This window comes from Hemitrygon akajei, chromosome 13 (genome assembly GCF_048418815.1).
Source record: "Hemitrygon akajei chromosome 13, sHemAka1.3, whole genome shotgun sequence".
Classification (NCBI taxonomy): Eukaryota; Metazoa; Chordata; class Chondrichthyes; order Myliobatiformes; family Dasyatidae; genus Hemitrygon; species Hemitrygon akajei.
In genome coordinates, this window is record NC_133136.1 from 103,907,604 (window position 1) to 103,926,051 (window position 18,448).

General features: G+C 40.7%; 1 protein-coding gene across 3 annotated transcripts in view; it reads left to right on the forward strand.

The window, feature by feature from the left end:
* fras1 (Fraser extracellular matrix complex subunit 1) overlaps window positions 1–18,448 on the forward strand; it is a 518,421-nt gene that overhangs the window by 266,639 nt on the left and 233,334 nt on the right. For all 3 annotated transcript variants that reach the window (XM_073065197.1, XM_073065198.1, XM_073065199.1), the window contains exons 18-19: window positions 3,022–3,195; window positions 10,775–10,915. In XM_073065197.1, coding sequence (XP_072921298.1) covers window positions 3,022–3,195; window positions 10,775–10,915 — 315 coding nt within the window. The remainder of the gene's footprint in view (window positions 1–3,021; window positions 3,196–10,774; window positions 10,916–18,448) is intronic.

Genomic DNA, 18,448 nt, shown 5'->3' on the forward strand with positions numbered 1-18,448 from the left:
GAGAGGCATAAATAGGGTAAAATGGTCACAAACACTTCTAATAATGTTAAATACCGTGGGGCATAGCTTTAAGCTGAGAGGGCCATTTAGGAGGGAGATTTAGAGGAGATTTGTGAGGCAAGTTTATTACACGGAGAGTGGTAGGTACCTGAACATGCAGTCAGAGGTGCAACAGAAGATGGCAGAAACAAATATGATTTTGATAAGTGCATGAACAGATGGGGAGTAGAGCAATATAGACCCTGTGCAGGTAGATGGGACTACTTTAATGTGGAATCATGGTTGGCACAGGCATCAAGGCCCTGGGGACTGTCCGGTGCTGTACTCTTCGTGTAGCTTTCATGTCTTACTGTTATCCCACCTTTTCTTTCATTCTTAATCACTCGTTGCTGCAATTTCTATGTGCAATTTAAATCTTAAATTATATTTCTTTCTATATACTTTTTGATTCAGACTGCTTGCCTACAAAATCCCAGTAGGGAACACTGGGTTGGAAAAGGCTAGGTCACAGAGTTTCTGTGCTCTAAAGTCTAAAAAAATATCAGGAGCGCCATCAGAGAGTTGAAGTGCTGCAGCTGCTCACCCCAAAACCAGAGCATCATTCGGAAAGATGTGCTTGGTAAAATAAAATGTAAACAGCTGGGAAGGATAATCGATGACTCATCTCCCATTAATATTCTTCTAACCCTTCACTGAAATGTTTCAGAAATGTATTCACCGTGTTTCTAAACATCCCAACTTTAATTATCTGTATGCTGTAAAACAGTGTTGCTGTACAAACACTTGCTGAATAACTGAAATTTTTCAAGGTCAATGCAGTCAAAGGCGACCATTTATTAACCATCTAAGAGACAGTGTTGTATAGTTACTCAAAGGTAGAAATCTATGAGCAGAATTGGCATGAGGTAAAATTAGAAACAAAATATTCTTGACAAATCTTTGAAAAATTATAGTCAAATGCTCTGGCAAATATGAAGTTCGGTCCTCAGTTTCTGGGAATTAATTGTATATTTCTGACATGTAGAATTAATTAAAATGTGTGGCACCAGACCTTCTACAACTTGTTAATTTGGGAATTAAGTATAATATTGCCATCAGTTCCAAAGAGGTCAGACCTGGCTACATTTTGTTTCCTATCCCTATTCCTTTTCGGGCATGTCATCCCGTGGCCTCCTCTTCTGCCTTGATGAGGCCATTTCATGTTGGAGGAGCAACACCTCATATTCCATCTAGATAGCCTCCAATATGATGGCATGAGTATTGATTTCTCTTTCTGTTAATTTTTATCCCTGCTACCCTGTTCTTCATTCCCCACTCTGGCTCCCATCTTACGACTTCTCACCTGCCTATCATCTCCCCTGGTGCTGCTCCTCTTTTTCTTTCTCCCATTGTCCACTCTCCTCTCCCATCAGATTCCTTCTTCTCCAGCCCTTTCCCATTTCCACCTATCACCTCCCAGCTTCTTACTTCAACCCCCTCCACCATCCACTTGGCTTCACCTATCACCTTCTGGCTTGTCCTCCTTTCAATCCCCCCATTATTTTATTTTGACACCTTCCTTCCTTTTTTTTCCAATCGTGATGAAGGGTCTTGGTCTGAAACATCAACTATCTATTCATTGCCATAGATGCTGCCAGCACTTTGTGTATAAAACTCTCAATTTCCTTTTTGTTGTCAGGATTGTTTTGCATCATGTTCAGTAGAGAATGCTCTTTTCTTCCCCACAGACTATTTTGCTTCTAAGCTTACTCAGAGCATGATGACTTACTTCTGCCATTGAATCTGGAATCAGCTTTGACACAGCTCTTAGGAAAATGATTTTGAAACTTATTTCAATGGAAATTCCTTGTGGTGTATTGACTGTTTGATGCCTGGGACCAGCAGTGCCTGCCAAGAATGACGGGAAAAAGCCTGAGAGATAGTGTTACCTGATTTATTCCTGCATTGACCTCTGTTAATCTTATTTGCTGTTGAATTAAGATCTGAACAAATGTACTGATGATGTGAATTAGTTTAGTTATATCATGAAGGAATATGGTTGAATAATGGTAAATACCTTACAAATATTCTCCTTCTGTCCAGTAGTAATTGTATAATTCTGTGGCCAATTAGTCCTGATGATCATTTCTTGGCTAGTTGTCTTATTCTGTTTCAATTTAAAATTTGATGTTGCTTCCTCCCATATGTTCAGTCACTATTCAAGAAACTAGATCGAAGTACTTACTTACTGGCAAAACCAGAATTTATTGTCCATCACTAGTTGCCCAAGATGCTGACGTTAGTGTGAGTCAATTGAGAGAAACTCCCAATCATTTCAGAGTAGCTGTAGTAGTGTAGTGCTGGGGTAGCATTTAGGCCAGACCAAATATGGATGAGAGGTTTCCTTCCCAAAGATCATTGGCAAAGTGTTTGAATTTTTATAATTTTACACATGTAAACAGATACAAGTTTTTTTTAAAGTTGCAGTTGACATGGTGAAACTTGAACTCCAGGTTCCCTCTACTTATGGTTCAGAATTATGAGAGACTAGACATGCAACAGAGAACATTACAGCACAGTTTAGACCCTTTGACACCCCCAATGTTTTGCCAACCTTTTAACCTACTCTAAGATCAATCTAACCCTTCCCTCCTACATAGCCTTCAATTTTTCTATCATCTATGTGCGTAACCAAGAGCTTCTTAAATGCTGCTAATGCATTTGCCTCTATCACCACTCTTGGCAGGATGTCTTGACGTCACTGATCCACCAGAATTCTGGCTGCATTACGATGGTCTTGGATGCTGAAGTGTGGTCCGTGTGAGTGGCCTATCTCCAGAAAAAATCAGCTGCCTTCTGTACTCAGCCTTCCTTCCTCAGTAATGCAGTAGCATATGCACTGCTCAAGGATTACAGCTTAGATGTTCAATAGTCATAACCAGTGGAAGAATTTGATTAATGCTGGATTATGTTTCTTTTCCAAAAGAGCACAATTCCATCTTAAAACATGAGATCCTCATTGTTATTTTATTTTCTCAAAAGCCTGCAGCCCCCCTTGCCGAGTGTGCGTTGGACCCAAGCATTCACAATGTGTCAGTTGTCTCAAAGCTGAAGAGTCCATTCAGATTTATCAGGAGACTGATGGAGTGCCACATGGAGTGTGCGTGGCTAACTGCAAGCCGCATTTCTTCCTGAGTGCCACTAAAGTGTGCATCGGTAAGTGCTTTGTGACACAATGTGATTTCAATTGCTCCTCAATTAGGTTATCCAGGTTTAAAATCTAGCATATCCAGGTTTAAAATGTGTATCACACAGAAAATGCTGGAGGAACTTCAGCAGGCCTGGCAGCATCTGTGGATAGAAGCAGAGTCGCCTGGCCTGCTGAGTTCCTCCAGCATTTTGTGTGTGTTGCTTGGATTTTCAGCATCTACAGATTTTCTCTTGTTTAAAGTTTGTATACTTGTTTACACTATATAAAAATAGGAATACTGTCTGTGGAAGTTTTTTTTGAAACTATAAAAGTTATTGATGTTTTGTAACTCCATAATTATAGAGTATATAGCCATCAGTATTTGTGAACTTGATGTTGGAGGTTCCATATTTATCAACAGAAATGAATGACAATTTCAAAAACTGGGTTCTTCTCTTAAATAACCATTCAAGAACATATAGCATCAAAATATTTATTCAATATACAACCATGAGATTCATCTTCCCGACAGACAGCCACAAAAAAAAGAAGACATTGGAACCCCTTCAAAGAAAAGGTAGCGTACAGGTTAGCACAACGCTTTACAGTGCAGGCAGCCCGGATTCAATTCCTGCCACTGCCTGTAAGGAGCTTGTACGTTCTCCCGGTGACTGCATGTGTTTTCTCCGGGTGCTCTGGTTTCCTCCCATATTCCAAAGGTGTAGCCTCAGAAAGGGCCGGAAGAGCCTACTCTGCGCTGTATCTCAATAAATAAATAACATTAAACAACCCACCCCCACATGCAAAGAAAAACAAATCACACAAGCAGTAACAAAAAAAACCCACAGAATATAAAACACAAAATTGAGAGGGTCCAGGCGTATTCAGTTTCAGCTCAGTTTTCATTATCTGCAGGCTGCCCCAATACAAAATTTGCCCAAATAGCAACAAAAAAAAGGGATCAACTGGAAACCAAAAGCACATCATAATGTGAACTCCAGTGTCCAGTCCAGAAACCTCACTGATTAAACCTTACCCAGGGCTCAGGACTCCGGTAGCATGGGGGGGAGAGAGACGTCATTCGAAAGCAGAGATCTTGTTCCGGGAGCAGTGGGCGAGAGGGAGGTAGACGGCGCTGAACATCCCCTCAGCTTCTACAATGATTTCAATCTTCCTTGGTGCTTTAATCGGAGAGATTAGTGAGAAATGGAGTCTCTAGGCTTCTTGGCCTCCAGGCTGCACACATCACCGGAAACCCGTGGAACCTTCTCGGAAACATCAAAGCACCAGATTGCTCAATTGGCCTGAGGATATGCTACCAAAATGTAGATCACATGCTTCACCTGTAGAAGAACCACATTTGAAATAAAAAGATGTAAAAAAAGTAGTTTCTTGAGCCATCTGCTAGACATCGTTCTGGGTCACTTTGTATGCTGTCACCATCTTCTTCAGGTCTTCCCCTCAAAAACTTCAAAACATCAAACCCTCAAAATGAAAATTAATTTTCGGTATCATAAAAAGCAGGTTGTCGTGCACATACATTCCTAACTTTAATGTAATATTATGCATTCTTATCATGTGTTACTATTCTTACCTCAGTTACTATTAATTATTGATGGAATAATCTAAATGACAGCTGCTGAAAGATGACTTTTTTAAGCCTTCTCATGAGCATGTAAATGCCAATAGAAATTGCTCACTGAGATTCTTCAGCAAGCACCTGTAATAATTGCTTTATCTCTGTCAAAATGGATCTTATTAAAATCTAAACAATTCTATGTTATACACTATGATGTTCTTAATTAGCTTTGACAGAAAGTTAGGACCAGAAATGATTAAAAAATGCAGTTGATAGAAGCAAGTGAGCAAAATAGTGATTTGTTAATAATGCATACTCAATATTCTGGTCCAAATTTAATGTCAACTTAAATCTTAGACTTCTTTTTCTTTAGCTACAGTACATCTGAAGGCTACAAAAGTACTTGCAATATCTCGTTGATTACACTGTTTCTCTCTGTGTTAGGGAATGCATCCACCTATGCCCCCATCTTCTGGAATTGTTTCCCTGGACCTTTCATCTTGCTTTGTCTTTCCTCAGCTTAACAGGTTCCTTACACCCATCAGCATTTTACCTTTTTATTCATTTTATTCTACACGTTCCTTCTACTCCTAACTTCAACATTCAGATACTTTCCTAGATTTAAGTTGTAACTTGTTTATCTCTGAAGTTTACCTCCTTTCTGTAAAAAGCTGAACATAGTACATGAACGTTTATTGAGAGAATGCTCAGCTCAGCCTGGAGGACGATGATGGTGCCGTGACCGCTGAAATAAATGCTGTTGATTAACTATAATACCATATTTTCATAAATGTTCCTGTAGTTGATTGGTTCCCAAAGCCAGATGCAGTGTGTTGTGCATTTAATATTTCAATAATATTTGAGTAATCCTGTATATGTATTGACTGATTAAGCTTTCCTGTTCATTAAATATTTCTTTATGGGTTATATGGATAAGTATGTAAATTACATACATTATCACATGACCACAAGCTACTTGCATGCTTTGCTTAAACTAAACCTCTAAGTTAGACCTGCATTCCCTGACTTATGTAAATTAGTTTAATCTTTTCTGGTTACAAAACATAAAGTGATTTAAAATTAAACATCTATGGACACAATCTGAAATATAAACAGGAAATATTCAGCAGGGCAGGAAGTATCCATGTAAAGAGACACACAGGTAACATTTCAGATACAGGAGCTTCATGAATTGGGGAAAAAAATCAAGCCAGTGGTCAGTTGCAGAGGGATGGATGGTAGAAAGAGAATGCCTCTTAATGGGTAAGGCCAGGTGTTCCCAATAATTGCAGGATCACCTGGTTAACAGATTTCCAAGGGCAGGATGAGAAAGTGAAAATAAGCAAAATAACATTCCAAAAACTGTGAACTGAATTCAGGGTAGGTTCTGAAATCAGAAATCTGAACAAGAATGTTTAACATACCCAGTGCAGCAGGCAGTGTCTGTGGAGGGAGAAAAATTGATTTAGATTTGCAAATGAGTAACCTACAGCAGAAAGAAAGAAAATGATTGGAAATTGTTAAGTTTGACATTGTGTCCTGGAGGCTGCAATATGGCTGCAGCTGAAGTAGCAACTCATGACCTGCAACAGCCAGTTCGTGCCTTGTTCTCATTGCTACCGTCAGGAAGATGTACAGGAGCCTGAAGGCACATACTCAGTGATTCAGATACAACTTCTTCCCCTCTGGCATTTGATTTCTGATTGGGCATTGAACTCATGAACTCCACCTCTTTACTTTTTTATTGCTATTTTTGCACTACTTATTTAATTTAACTATTTTATATATATGTACACTCTAATTATAATTTACAGTTTTTTCCCTATTATTATGCATTGCATTGTACTGCTGCCACAAAGACAACAAATTTCACAACGTATGTCGTTGATATTAAACCTGATTCTGATTCTGTGTGATTGAAGCTTGAGAGAAAACAAATCCCTAACCTGTTACCTCACATCAGTGTAAAAGCCTGGAAATGGTGATTGCCTATGTAGTGTTTTAAAGAGTTGGTTGACATGTTTTGAACACTGTGCTGGCATCTCTGGGGATGCAAGAGACTGCGGATATACAGACTACTGGAAGAACGGAGCATGTCAGGTCGCAAAGTAATGGGTGAAGTTTTGGGTTGAGGCCCTGCTTGGGATCTGATAGTTTCATGAATACAGCATGGATATAGGCCCTTTCACTCAACAGGTCTATGCTGACCACGGCATCCTCCATGCTGGTCCCAGTTGCCTGCATTCGGTCCATAACCTTCAAAACATCTCCCTTCCATGCACCCATCCAGCTGCTGCTTAAATGTTGTAATTGTACCCACCTCGATCTCTTCCTCTAACAGCACTCGAGTCTCTCTTAAGTCTCTCCTTTCTTCTCTTGTATATTTGCCTCTAGTTTTAGACTCCCCAGCTCTGGGGAAAAGTCTATGACTGTCCATCTTATCCATACCCCTCATGATTTTCTAAACTATTATGAGGTCACCCCTCGTGTTACGCTCCGCTGAATAAAGATTCAGTGTGACCGGCTTCTCCCTACAACTCACACCCTACAACACAAAGTACACTGCAGATGTTGGGGTCAAAGCAACACGTACAACAGGCTGCTGCAACATGGATGCTGCCCGACCTGCTGAGTTCCTCCAGCCTGTTGTATGTGTTGCTCACACCCTACAATCCAGCCAGCATCCTTGTGAATTTATTCTGCATCTTCTTTAGCATAAAGATGACAGGGTGTCTGAAACTTTCTTCAATACTCTAAGTGTGGCCTCACCAATGACTTGTATAACAGCAACATAATGTCCCAACTCCTAAACTCAAGTGTCCTGGCTAATGAAGGCCAGCATGACAAATACCTTCTTTACCACCTGAGTACTTGTGTGGTCACTTTTTGTGAGCTGTGTCCTTGAACTCCCGGCTCCCTCAGTTCCACAACTCCCGTCCATGCTCTGTAATCAATCCTATCCTGGCCTGTCTGATCAAAATCCATCACCTCACACTTAACTAAGTTGAAATCTGAGAGGAACAAGATGGCGGCGCGACGGCAGCGTGCAGCGGCCACTTCAGGGTGAATATCTGTTATCTGTTAAGTAGGATGCCGTGTACAATCCTGATTTGATGGAGATGGACGTGAGAAGCACAGAGGAACATCTGGTGAAACTTCTGACGTGCCTGTTTCACTGCCGCTGCTTCTGTGCAATTGAAAAATCTCTGGAGAGGAAGGCCCCGAATCCTCGGCTTTGCCTGTTGCTTGGCGGCTGGGACCGGGGTCGAAGCGCTCGGCAGAGATGGTGCTCGGTGTCGGAGGGCTGGTTGGAGGCTCAAAGTTTTCGGACGGACTCAGAGTTGGCTGTGGTCAGGTGCTTCCAGAGGCTGCATCGGGAAGCTTTGCGGCGCTGGAGGTTCATGGCAGGAAGAGTTTTTCTTATTTCTACCGTCTACGTGAGATGATGGGCTGTCGAGGACTTTGAGACTTTTTTTTACCGTGCCATGGTCTGCTCTTTATCAGATTACGGTATTGCTTTGCACTGTTGGAACTATATGTTATAATTATGTGGTTTTTGTCAGTTAGTCTTGGTCTGTCTTGTGTTTCTGTGATATCATATTGGAGGAACATTATATCATTTCTTAATGCATGCATTACTAAATGACAATAAACGAGGACTGAGTGTTCTCATAATCTAAAAATATATTTGCTATTCCTCAGCCCATCTCCCCACTTGATCAAGTTCTCTTTGTAATTCATTGTGGCCTGTTTTGCTAACAACAAAACACCTAATTTGTATAATCAGCAAACTTCCTAAACCTGCCGTCTGCATTTATATTCAAATCATCTACATATATAATGAATTACGGAGGTTGTAACAAGGACCCCTGTGGCACCCTGCTAGTCACAGGCCTCCAGCTGTAGAATTGACCTTCAGCCATCTCCCTCTACTTCCTCTCATCTAGCAAATTCTAAATCAGCCTCCAAACTCTCCGTGAATCCTATGTGACCTCACCTTCCAGATCAGTCTGCCATACAGAGCATTGTCAAAGGCCGTAATAAAGTCCATGTAGAAAGCATCCCATTAGTTATCTCTTTGAAAAGCTCCAAAAGATTCATCAGACATCACTGCCACACGCAAAATCATGCTGACTATTTGTGAATTGGCCTTGGCTATCCAAGTGATGGGAGATCTTATCCCTCAGAATTTCCTCCAGTTATTTGCCTACATCTGAAGTCAAGTTCACTTCACCGACCTGTAGTTCCCTGTTCTGTGCTTGCTACCCTTTTTGAACATTGGAACAATATTAGACCCATCTTCTGATACTTTGTCATTGGCTAACAATGAAGCAAGTACTTCAGTGATTTCTTTCCTGGCTTCCTATAAGGTCTGGTATTGCACTTAATCTGACCCTGTGGATTTGCCCACTTTATCCTGACCCAATTTCCTTTGCTTAACTGCAGAATTCTTCAATCAGTGTTTCCACCTTCAAGGTGCAGTAATCATGCAAGCACATTACTATTGAATTTCATGTGCTAAAATACCTATCACAAGCTCAAATTACCAGCCACAAGTATCCTCTTGTGCATGTGTAATGTTGAGTGGTTTAATGCATTCATTTTAACCATCTAATTATTTATAACACATCTGAAGCCAGAGCCAAACAGTGTTCCTCAGGCTGTTGTTCGCCACATTTATAATTCTAGCACGCTGTGTTCTTTAATATTCCTGGAGTAGATAGTTATCTACGAGAAGACTGAAGGAGGATCATACCAGTTGAGGTGGCAAGAAGTGATCATGATGCATGTTGGTTAAATGTTATTATGTTGGAATACTTTGAATGTGATAATGATATTTCTGTTTGACCCACTTGTATATTTGTTGCATTTTCTTTATTGCACCAATTTTATGCTTCATTAGGCAATGCTTTATAAATAGCATGACATGACTTAAATGGTTCAGCTTCAGTTCTCTGTTTTTATTAACCTACTTGAGATTCCTTTCCTGCAGATGTTGGTTGTTGCTGAAACACAGTTCTATGTACTCCAATTACTTTCCTAAACTTCTGTTTCATTGAGCATTGTGAGTTCTTCCATTGAGGTAGAGAAAAATCATAAATGCTTCCAATACCCTCTTGAGCTGACATTGATAAGTAGACTGAACAATAAGTCAGCACTTGGAGTCTTAAGCAGAACAAGCGAAAACATTGACTGGAAGTTAGTTAATTTATCTGTGAATATTGTACTTTGCAGTCATAAGCATATACTGCATTCATGCTGAGGCAGAGTGATTTTCTAATGTTGATCTTAGTTTTTATCACCAATAAAATAGATTTTTATTTTATTCTGCTTTACAGAGTTATGACAATGTTGTCCCAGTGTACAGTCTCCCTAGCACTGAGAATATGTGCCTCTTTATTTCCTGTCTGTTAATTTGATGAATTGCCATGCATGCATATTGCTGAGCTCCATGCTGGCAATGCAGTTCTGTGAAATTATTCCCAATCTGTCACTGTAGCTGGTGCCTGATCATAGCAGAGTGAATTCCACTGTTTGAAGTTCTAATTTCACAACTGACCCTGGGACATGCACCTGATACTACCATCCACATTGTTAAAACTTTTTGGGCACTGACTTACTTGCTAATGAACAATTAAGTGTTTTTGTAATCACTCTACTAGAACAGCTTCTTATTTTGGCATTTGCAAATACAGAAGGATGTTGCTTTACATACTCATGTGGGATATGTGCATAAGTAGATAGATAATTAAATAAACTGAGTACAGTTGAGTACAACACTTAGGAATTGTACATTCTTTCTGATCAAAAAGTATGTTTAAAGAAGAACTATATAGTCCCTGAACAGGGAATATTGATAATTCTTGTTAAAACAGTTGGTAACATTTTTAGAGCATCTGAAGAAAGTAGAATTAAATGTTGTTACATTTCAGAAAACACTTCAAGGGTAGCCAAGAGACTTGTGGATTGTGAAGTACTGAATATTAATGATGTTTTGTGTGTGTGGTTTCTTATCTTGCATACAGAGTGTCATTCCACTTGCAAAAGCTGCACAGGGAGCAGTCCTCAGAACTGCACAGCCTGTTCTTCACCGAGAGTCCTACATGAAAGCAGATGTCTCCATAGATGTCCAGAAGGATTTTATAGTCAAGACAAGGCCTGTTATTGTACGTCTACTTCTTTTACAATTCTATTGTACAAGTACTTCACTTTCTCTTTCCACCTGTGCCTTGTATAATTTGCTGTAGTATTCTGCCTTGCATATTAATAGACACATTCTTAATTTCAAAAAGGCTAGCAAGAAATATGAATCAGATGATCCACAAAAAGTGCATTGTTCAGCTTATTGCAACACAGAAACTGATGGAGGAACTCAGCAGATCTGGCAGTATTTATGTAAATGAATAAACAGTTGATGTTTTGGTGTGTGACCCTTCAGGACTAAAGGAAAGGGAAGACACCAGAATAAAAACGTGGGGGGAGGGGAAGGAGGGTAGCTAGAAGGTGATAGGTGAAGCAGGTGGGTAGGAAAGGTAAAGGGCTGGAGAAGAAAAAATCTTTAGCAGGTGAGTGTGGACCGTAGGAGAAAGGGAAGAAGGAGGTGACCCAGGGGGAAGTGATAGGCACGTGAGAAGAGGTAAAAAGCCAACGTGGGGAATAGAAGAGGCGAAAAGAGTGGAAAAGTTTTTACCAGAAGGAGACATTGATATTCATGCCATTAGGATGGAGTCTACCCGGACTGAATATAAAGGGTTGCTCTTCCACCCTGACGATGGCCTCATCTTGGCCCAAGAGGAAGCCATGAACCGACACGTCGAAACAGGAATGGGAATTGGATTTAAAACGTTTGGCCGCTGGGAAGTTACGCTTTCAGCAGATGGAGTGCAGGTGCTCGATGAAGCATCTCCTTGATTGCTACCTTGTTTTGAACAAAGTAATCAATGAATAACTAAAGGAATCAAATGTCGTATTTCTGAATTTGCAGGTGGTACTCAAGTAGATGGAATTTTGAGTGGGAAGGAGGATGTAGGCGGGCTTCAAGGAGAAATTGAGAAAGTATGACATCATTTTGCTACAGTTGTATAGAGCATAGGTGAGACAGCCACTGGAGTATTGTGTATATTTTCGGTCTCATTCCCTTTGAAAGGAGGAAACACAGAAAAGGTTCACTTGACTGGTTCCAGAAGTGATGTGCTTACAGACAGACATACTTTATTGATCCTGAGGGAAATTGGGTTTCGTTACTGTCGCACCAACCAAGAATAGTGTAGAAATATAGCAATATAAAACCATAAATAATTAAATAATAATAAGTAAATCTTGCCAAGTGGAAATAAGTCCAGGACCAGCCTATTGGCTCAGGGTGTCTGACACTCCGAGGGAGGAGTTGTAAAGTTTTATGGCCACAGGCAGGAATGACTTCCTATGACACTCAGTGTTGCATCTTGGTGGAATGAGTCTCTGGCTGAATGAACTCCTGTGTCTAACCAGTACATTATGGAGTGGATGGGAGACATTGTCCAAGATGGCATGCAACTTGGACAGCATCCTCTTTTCAGACACCACCGTCAGAGAGTCCAGTTCCACCCCCACAACATCACGCTGGCCTTACGAATGAGTTTGTTGATTCTGTTGGTATCTGCTACTCTCACCCTGCTGCCTGCTAGCATTTAAGGAGAAATTGAGGAATCCAGGTCTATATCCTCCAGTGATAAGGGGGGAGGGGAGAGAAGCAATTTTGCTGAAACTTAGAAAATCCTTCCATAACTCAACAGACAAGATGTAGGAAAGATGATTTGCAAGCTGAGTATCTAAAACTCGAGGTCACAGTCTCTGAACCAGGCTGCTTAGCGCTGAGTTGTTTCATTCAAAGAGTGGTGAAGCTGAGTTGTTAGAGCTCTTTCAAAAAATGGAGATTGAAATAGATTTCTGCATTTGAAAGCATCAAAGGATAAATGGGTGAGATAGCACAATAGTGCTTGTGATGTACAGGATTAGGTGTGATCTTGAAGAATGGTGGAGCTGAGTGGGTAATTTATCAATTTGTTTCTTATGTTATAACAGTTAGGCTGGAATAATTAAGTAAAGGTTATGTCTCATTAATGAAACTGATTTTTTTTAATGCATTCAGTTGCATGCTGGTGACCATCTGTATTGTTTAAATAAACTTCCAGAAGGCATTTTATGTTTCAGCTCAAGAAATAATACACTAAAATGAAAGCATACAGAGTTGGAGGTACCTTATTCATCAGCAGGTGGGTTAGAGAATAAGGAAAAGTGGAATGCTCTCTGATTTGGTGTTGCTCAGAGGATTTGCCTCAAAGTCTTCGCCTTTCACTATGAATACAAATGACTTGGATGAAGAATGCCAAGTTAGTAGGCATTGCAAGTTGAAATTATAGAATCTGGAATATAAAAAGGGGTGAATTCATACTTCAGTAAATTCTCATTTATTCAGTACTGATGCATCACACAACAGGCAAAAATATTAAGCAATTTAATTTTTTAAACTGTAAACTTGAATTTGATGCAAAATGTCACAGTGATGCAATGCAACTAGAGAATTGAGAACACAATGAATAAATTGCTCTGACCTTTTCACAAGTGATTTTAGTTTATGTAGTCACTTGTCCCAAGTGAGACTGTGCCAAGTCTACATAATATTGGTTTGTCATTATGAAAATAGGCTCTGTGAATTCCTGTTCAAGTGTTACACAAAATAAACAAGAAAAGGCATTTTTACTTTTAAATCTGAGAACAGCAACATCCTCTCTTGACAATTTGCTTCTTCATGAATTGGTAAGCACAATCATTCAATTGAATTGTTTTTGCTGTATTCTACATTAACAATGTCTATCCTTAAAATATAGGATTGTCAGTGTAAAATATCATACATCACAGGTAAAGTCCTCCCAACCATTAAGCACATCTGCATAAAACGCTGTCGTAGGAAAGCAATATCCATCATCAGAGATTCCCACCACCCAGGCCATGGTCTGTTCTTGCTGCTGCCATCAGGTAGAAGGTACAGGAGCCTCAGGACTTGCACCACTGGGTTCTAGAACAGTTACTACCCCTCAACCAACAGGCTCTTGAACTAAGGGGGATATCTACACTCACCCATCCATTGAGATGTTCCCACATCCAACGATCTCACTTTAAGGATTCTTTATCTCATTTGCTCATGTTCTCACTATTTATTGATATTTGCATTTGCACAGTTGTTGTCTTCTGCACTCTGGTTGATCTTTCATCACTCCTGTTACAGTCACGATTCTATAGATTTGCTAAGTATGTGACATGAATGTACTTCAATACTAAATTTACTTTGAACTTTATTTCATAAAAGGCTCAGGAATTGACATAGTTTGGCCATTTATACATAGAATACTAGTGTGTGGTCTGCAGTATTTTTGAGTAATTCTCATACAAGTGTCACCATTGCTCACCCATCACCTGTCCCCAATCCCCGTCGATGCTGAATGGTTGAGAGTATGCTGTAAATAAATGTAAGACTATAGTTTTGAGTTCATGTGTGGTTATTAATTTTAGATTGCACCAAATTAAATATTTTCCCACAGGAGACAATCTCTTGAGTGCTGTGATGACAGAGTGTTCTAATGCTCAGGTTAGTGGAAAGAATTAAATGATTAACTAAAAATTCCTAACAGAACTTCAGGCCGACAGGGCTGGAATACAGACGTGGGAACTGAACATTACATTATGCATCTTTGTTGAAAGTTCAAAGTAAATTTATTATCAAGGTATATACTCTATATGTCACCAAAAACATCCTTGGAATTCGTTTGCTTGTTGGCATACTCAATAAATCCAATAACCATAATAGAATCAATGAAAGATTGCACCAACAGGGCGGACAACCAGTGTGCAAAAGACAACCAACTGTGCAAATACAAAAAAAAGGAAATAATAATAATAATAAATAAATAAAGAGTAACTATCGAGAACATGAACATAAATATTGAGCCCTTGAAAGTGAGTCCGTAGGTTGTGGGAACAGTTCAGAGACAGGGCAAATGAAGGTATCCCCTCTGGTTCAAGAGGCTGATGGTTGAGGAGTAATTAACTTCCTGAACCTGGTGTGTGAGTCCTGAGGCTCCTGTACCTTCTTCCTAATGGCAACAGCAAGAACATAGCTTGAATTGGGTGGTGGGGTCCCTGATGATGGGTGCTGCTTTCCTGCGACAACGCTACATATAGATGTGCTCAATGGTGATGGACCGAATCGTACCCACTACTTTTTGTAGGATTCTTTTTATCAAGTGCAATCGTGAAAAATAGCCAGATCAGAAATGCTGATCAAGTCAACTAGTTCCCAAAGAGAACTCTGTGATAGGCCAATCAGATGGTTCACTACTGTTCGGCGATAGAACACAAAAAAATTACATGTACAATTAAGAAACATTAAAAAATAGTAGAAATACTGGAGTCACGATGATCATGATGAAATCTGCTGGAGAGAGACATTTATACACATGCTGCCTTCCATAATTCAGAGAGATTGAAGGATAAGGTTACAGGATGATAAAACGTGGCAGGAGCACTTGGAACTAAAAGGTAATCCCTACTGGAAGAAAACAGCACCTGTTCTTTCCGCACTGTTTAGGGACTAAGTCCAGCCGGAACATAACTCACAAGTGCTCTTGAAAGTCAGGTATTAACCCTACCTGCCAACAACCAAGCATTGCCATCCTGGTCCCCTTCATGACAGCTTATGAAGAAGCATGTGACTTCCCTCCCAGAGATGATAGGTGTTTGTGCACTCGACTCTTGAAGGCTTGGACCCCATCGTCGCAGATGTTTCCAACCACAGCATCTGGAAGACTGTTCCAAATTCTGATAGCACAGTGAAGGAAGCTTCTATCCAGTGTGTAGGTTCTCGCATCAGGCATAGAAACAGCATGAGCAGGCGTAGATAAACTTGATCGTGTGGTGCGCCATCTCTCATAAGATGAAGGCAGCATGGCACGAAGGTCTGCAGGGCTGTGACTGGTGTGCATTTTGTATAGCACAGTAGCTGCAACAACCTGTCATCTGTGGTGTAAGCTACTGATGGTTAGCTTCTCACAAGCTGTGGCTTCATTTACACCTATAATCCTGAGAGCCTTTCTTTGAATGGAGTCAAGCTGGTTGAGGACACTCTGTGAGGCATTCATCCATGATAAGCTGGCATACTCCATGATACTTCGTACCTGGGCTTTGTAAACCATGGCTCTGCCCTCTTTGTCTAGTTTGGGTGCTGCTTTCCACAGAGCTCCAAGCCTTTGTCCAGCCTTGTTTGAAATAGTGGAAAATTGTTTATCCCACATCAACTTGCTATCAATATTAACACCAAGGATTTACCATTCAAGGGCATTGGTGTTTCCATATCAGTCTGCAATGCAACTAGTCAATATACTCTCCACCATATCTGTAGAAGATTGTCAATGTTGTAGATGTCATGCTGAATCTTTGCAGACTCCTAATGAAGTAGAGTCTTCTGAGGAATTAATGCCACTAAGGAATTTAAAGTTGCCAATTTTCTCCACCTCTGAAGAGGACTGGTTCATGGACATTTGGTTTTCTCCTCCTGAAGTTAACAGTGATCTCCTTGGTCTTTCTGACGTTGAGTAAGAGGTTGTTATGGCACCACTGGGTCAATCTCTTTCTTATATGCTGATTCATCACCACCTTTGATCCGACCTACAACAGTGATGTCAGCAAACCTGAATAGGGCATTGGAGCAGAGCTTAGCCACACAATCATAAGTGTAAAGTGAGTAGAGCAGGGGGCGTAGCACACAGCCTTGTGGTGCACCTGTGCTGATGGGGATGGTGGAGGAGATGTTGTTGCCAATCTGAACTGACTGTGATCTGCAAGTGAGCAAATTGAGGATCCAATTGCACAAAAAGGTATTGAGGCCAAAGTCTTGAAGCTTATTGATCAGTCTTGAGGGGATGATAGCATTGAATGCTGAGCTGTAGTCAATAAAGAGCATTCCGGTGTATGGATCTTAACTGTCCAGATGTTCCAGAGTTGAGTGATGAGCCAATGAAATGGCATCTACTGTGGACCTGTTGTGCCAGTCGGCAACTTGGAGTAGATCCAAGCTACTTCTCTGGCAGGAGTTAATATGTTTCATCTCTAACCTCTCAAAACACTTCATTGGATGTAAGTGCTACTGGACGATAGTCGTCGAGGCAGGTTACCACGTTCTTAGGCACCGGTATAATTGAAGCCTTCTTGAAACAAGTGGGCACCTCAGACAGCTGAAGTGAGAGGATAAGATCTCAGTGTACATTCCAGCCTATTGATCAGTACAGGTAACCCAGACATCCCACCTCTCCCAGAAGTTCCTGGAGTCTCCCACATATTGATGGCAGCTCCCTGATGCCCACAAATCATATACAATAATCTGGAAATCGATTTTTGTGTGTGTGTGTGTGTGTGTGTGTGTGTGTGTGTGTGTGTGTGTGTGTGTGTGTGTGTGTGTGTGTGTGTGTGTGTGTGTGTGTGTGTGTGTGTGTGTGTGTGTGTGTGTGTGTGTGTGTGTGTGTGTGTGTGTGTGTGTGTGTGTGAGAGAGAGAGAGAGAATATGGATGAATGAATCCTGATTGGTCTTTCTTTGTGTTAAGTAGAGCTATCAGTTTTCTCTGTGGGTGGGATTTACAATCGACCCCCCCCCCCCTCTTTCTTTCTCTCTCTCTCTCTCTTTCATTGTCCATCAGTTCAGTTTAGTGTCCTGCAGTGCCATGGCGGAGTGTTCCAAAAAATAAAATATAAAATGTACTTCACCCTAGACTACACTAAAGTGTACCCCTGCCTAATAGGGGTCAAAAATAATGACAGTGTTGCTCGCTGCACTGTTTGCAACAGTGACTTTTCTACTGCCCATGGTGGGTTAAATGACTGTAAAAGACATGTTGAGGTGAGTGTAACAGGTGTCATTTGTTCATTAACATAGCTAACGTTATCTAAACTAGCTGGCTAGCTGTTAAGGAGCTACTCTATTGATGTTCTATGTTATGAGGTCAGACTCCCTGTAGACTTGCTTAAAGTTGTAATAGAATAAAAAAAGACTCCATGATAATATAAGCCCCCCCTTACAAGACGAAGCGGTTCTTCAAAGATGCCAGAACATTCTATGTCAGGAGCTTTCAGAAAATCTTGGAGAAGTTCCCAATGAGAGACCAAATCTTGAAGAATCTGTCAGTGGTCAATACAGAGAGCCAAGATGAGGTGAATCCAGAGCAGATTTTGACTTTGGCAGAGAGATTTCCGAATGTGATCAAAGCAGATGCAAGAGAACAGCTCCACTTGGAAGTCCTTGATTACATTTTAACTGACCTTGAAGGACTGGTGCCAAACTACAAAAGTTTGCCAGTTGATGAGCTCTGGGGGAAGCTGTCCAAAGTAAAATCTGTGAGCACAGGGCAGTTGAGATTCAACGAGGTCTGCCAGTTGATGAAGCTGCTTTTGGTGCTGCTAAATTCTAACTGTGATGTAGAAAGGGCATTCAGCATGGCGAGTCACATTAAGACAGAATTCAGAAGTCAGCTGTCTCACAAAACACTTGTGAATCTGATGTCTTGCAAAATTAACAAATTCATTGCCGCAGACTGCTATGAGGTTGAGACTTCTGGCAAAATGCTCAAATCTGCCAAGCAAGCCACATCACAGTACAAGGAAAGTTTGCAAAA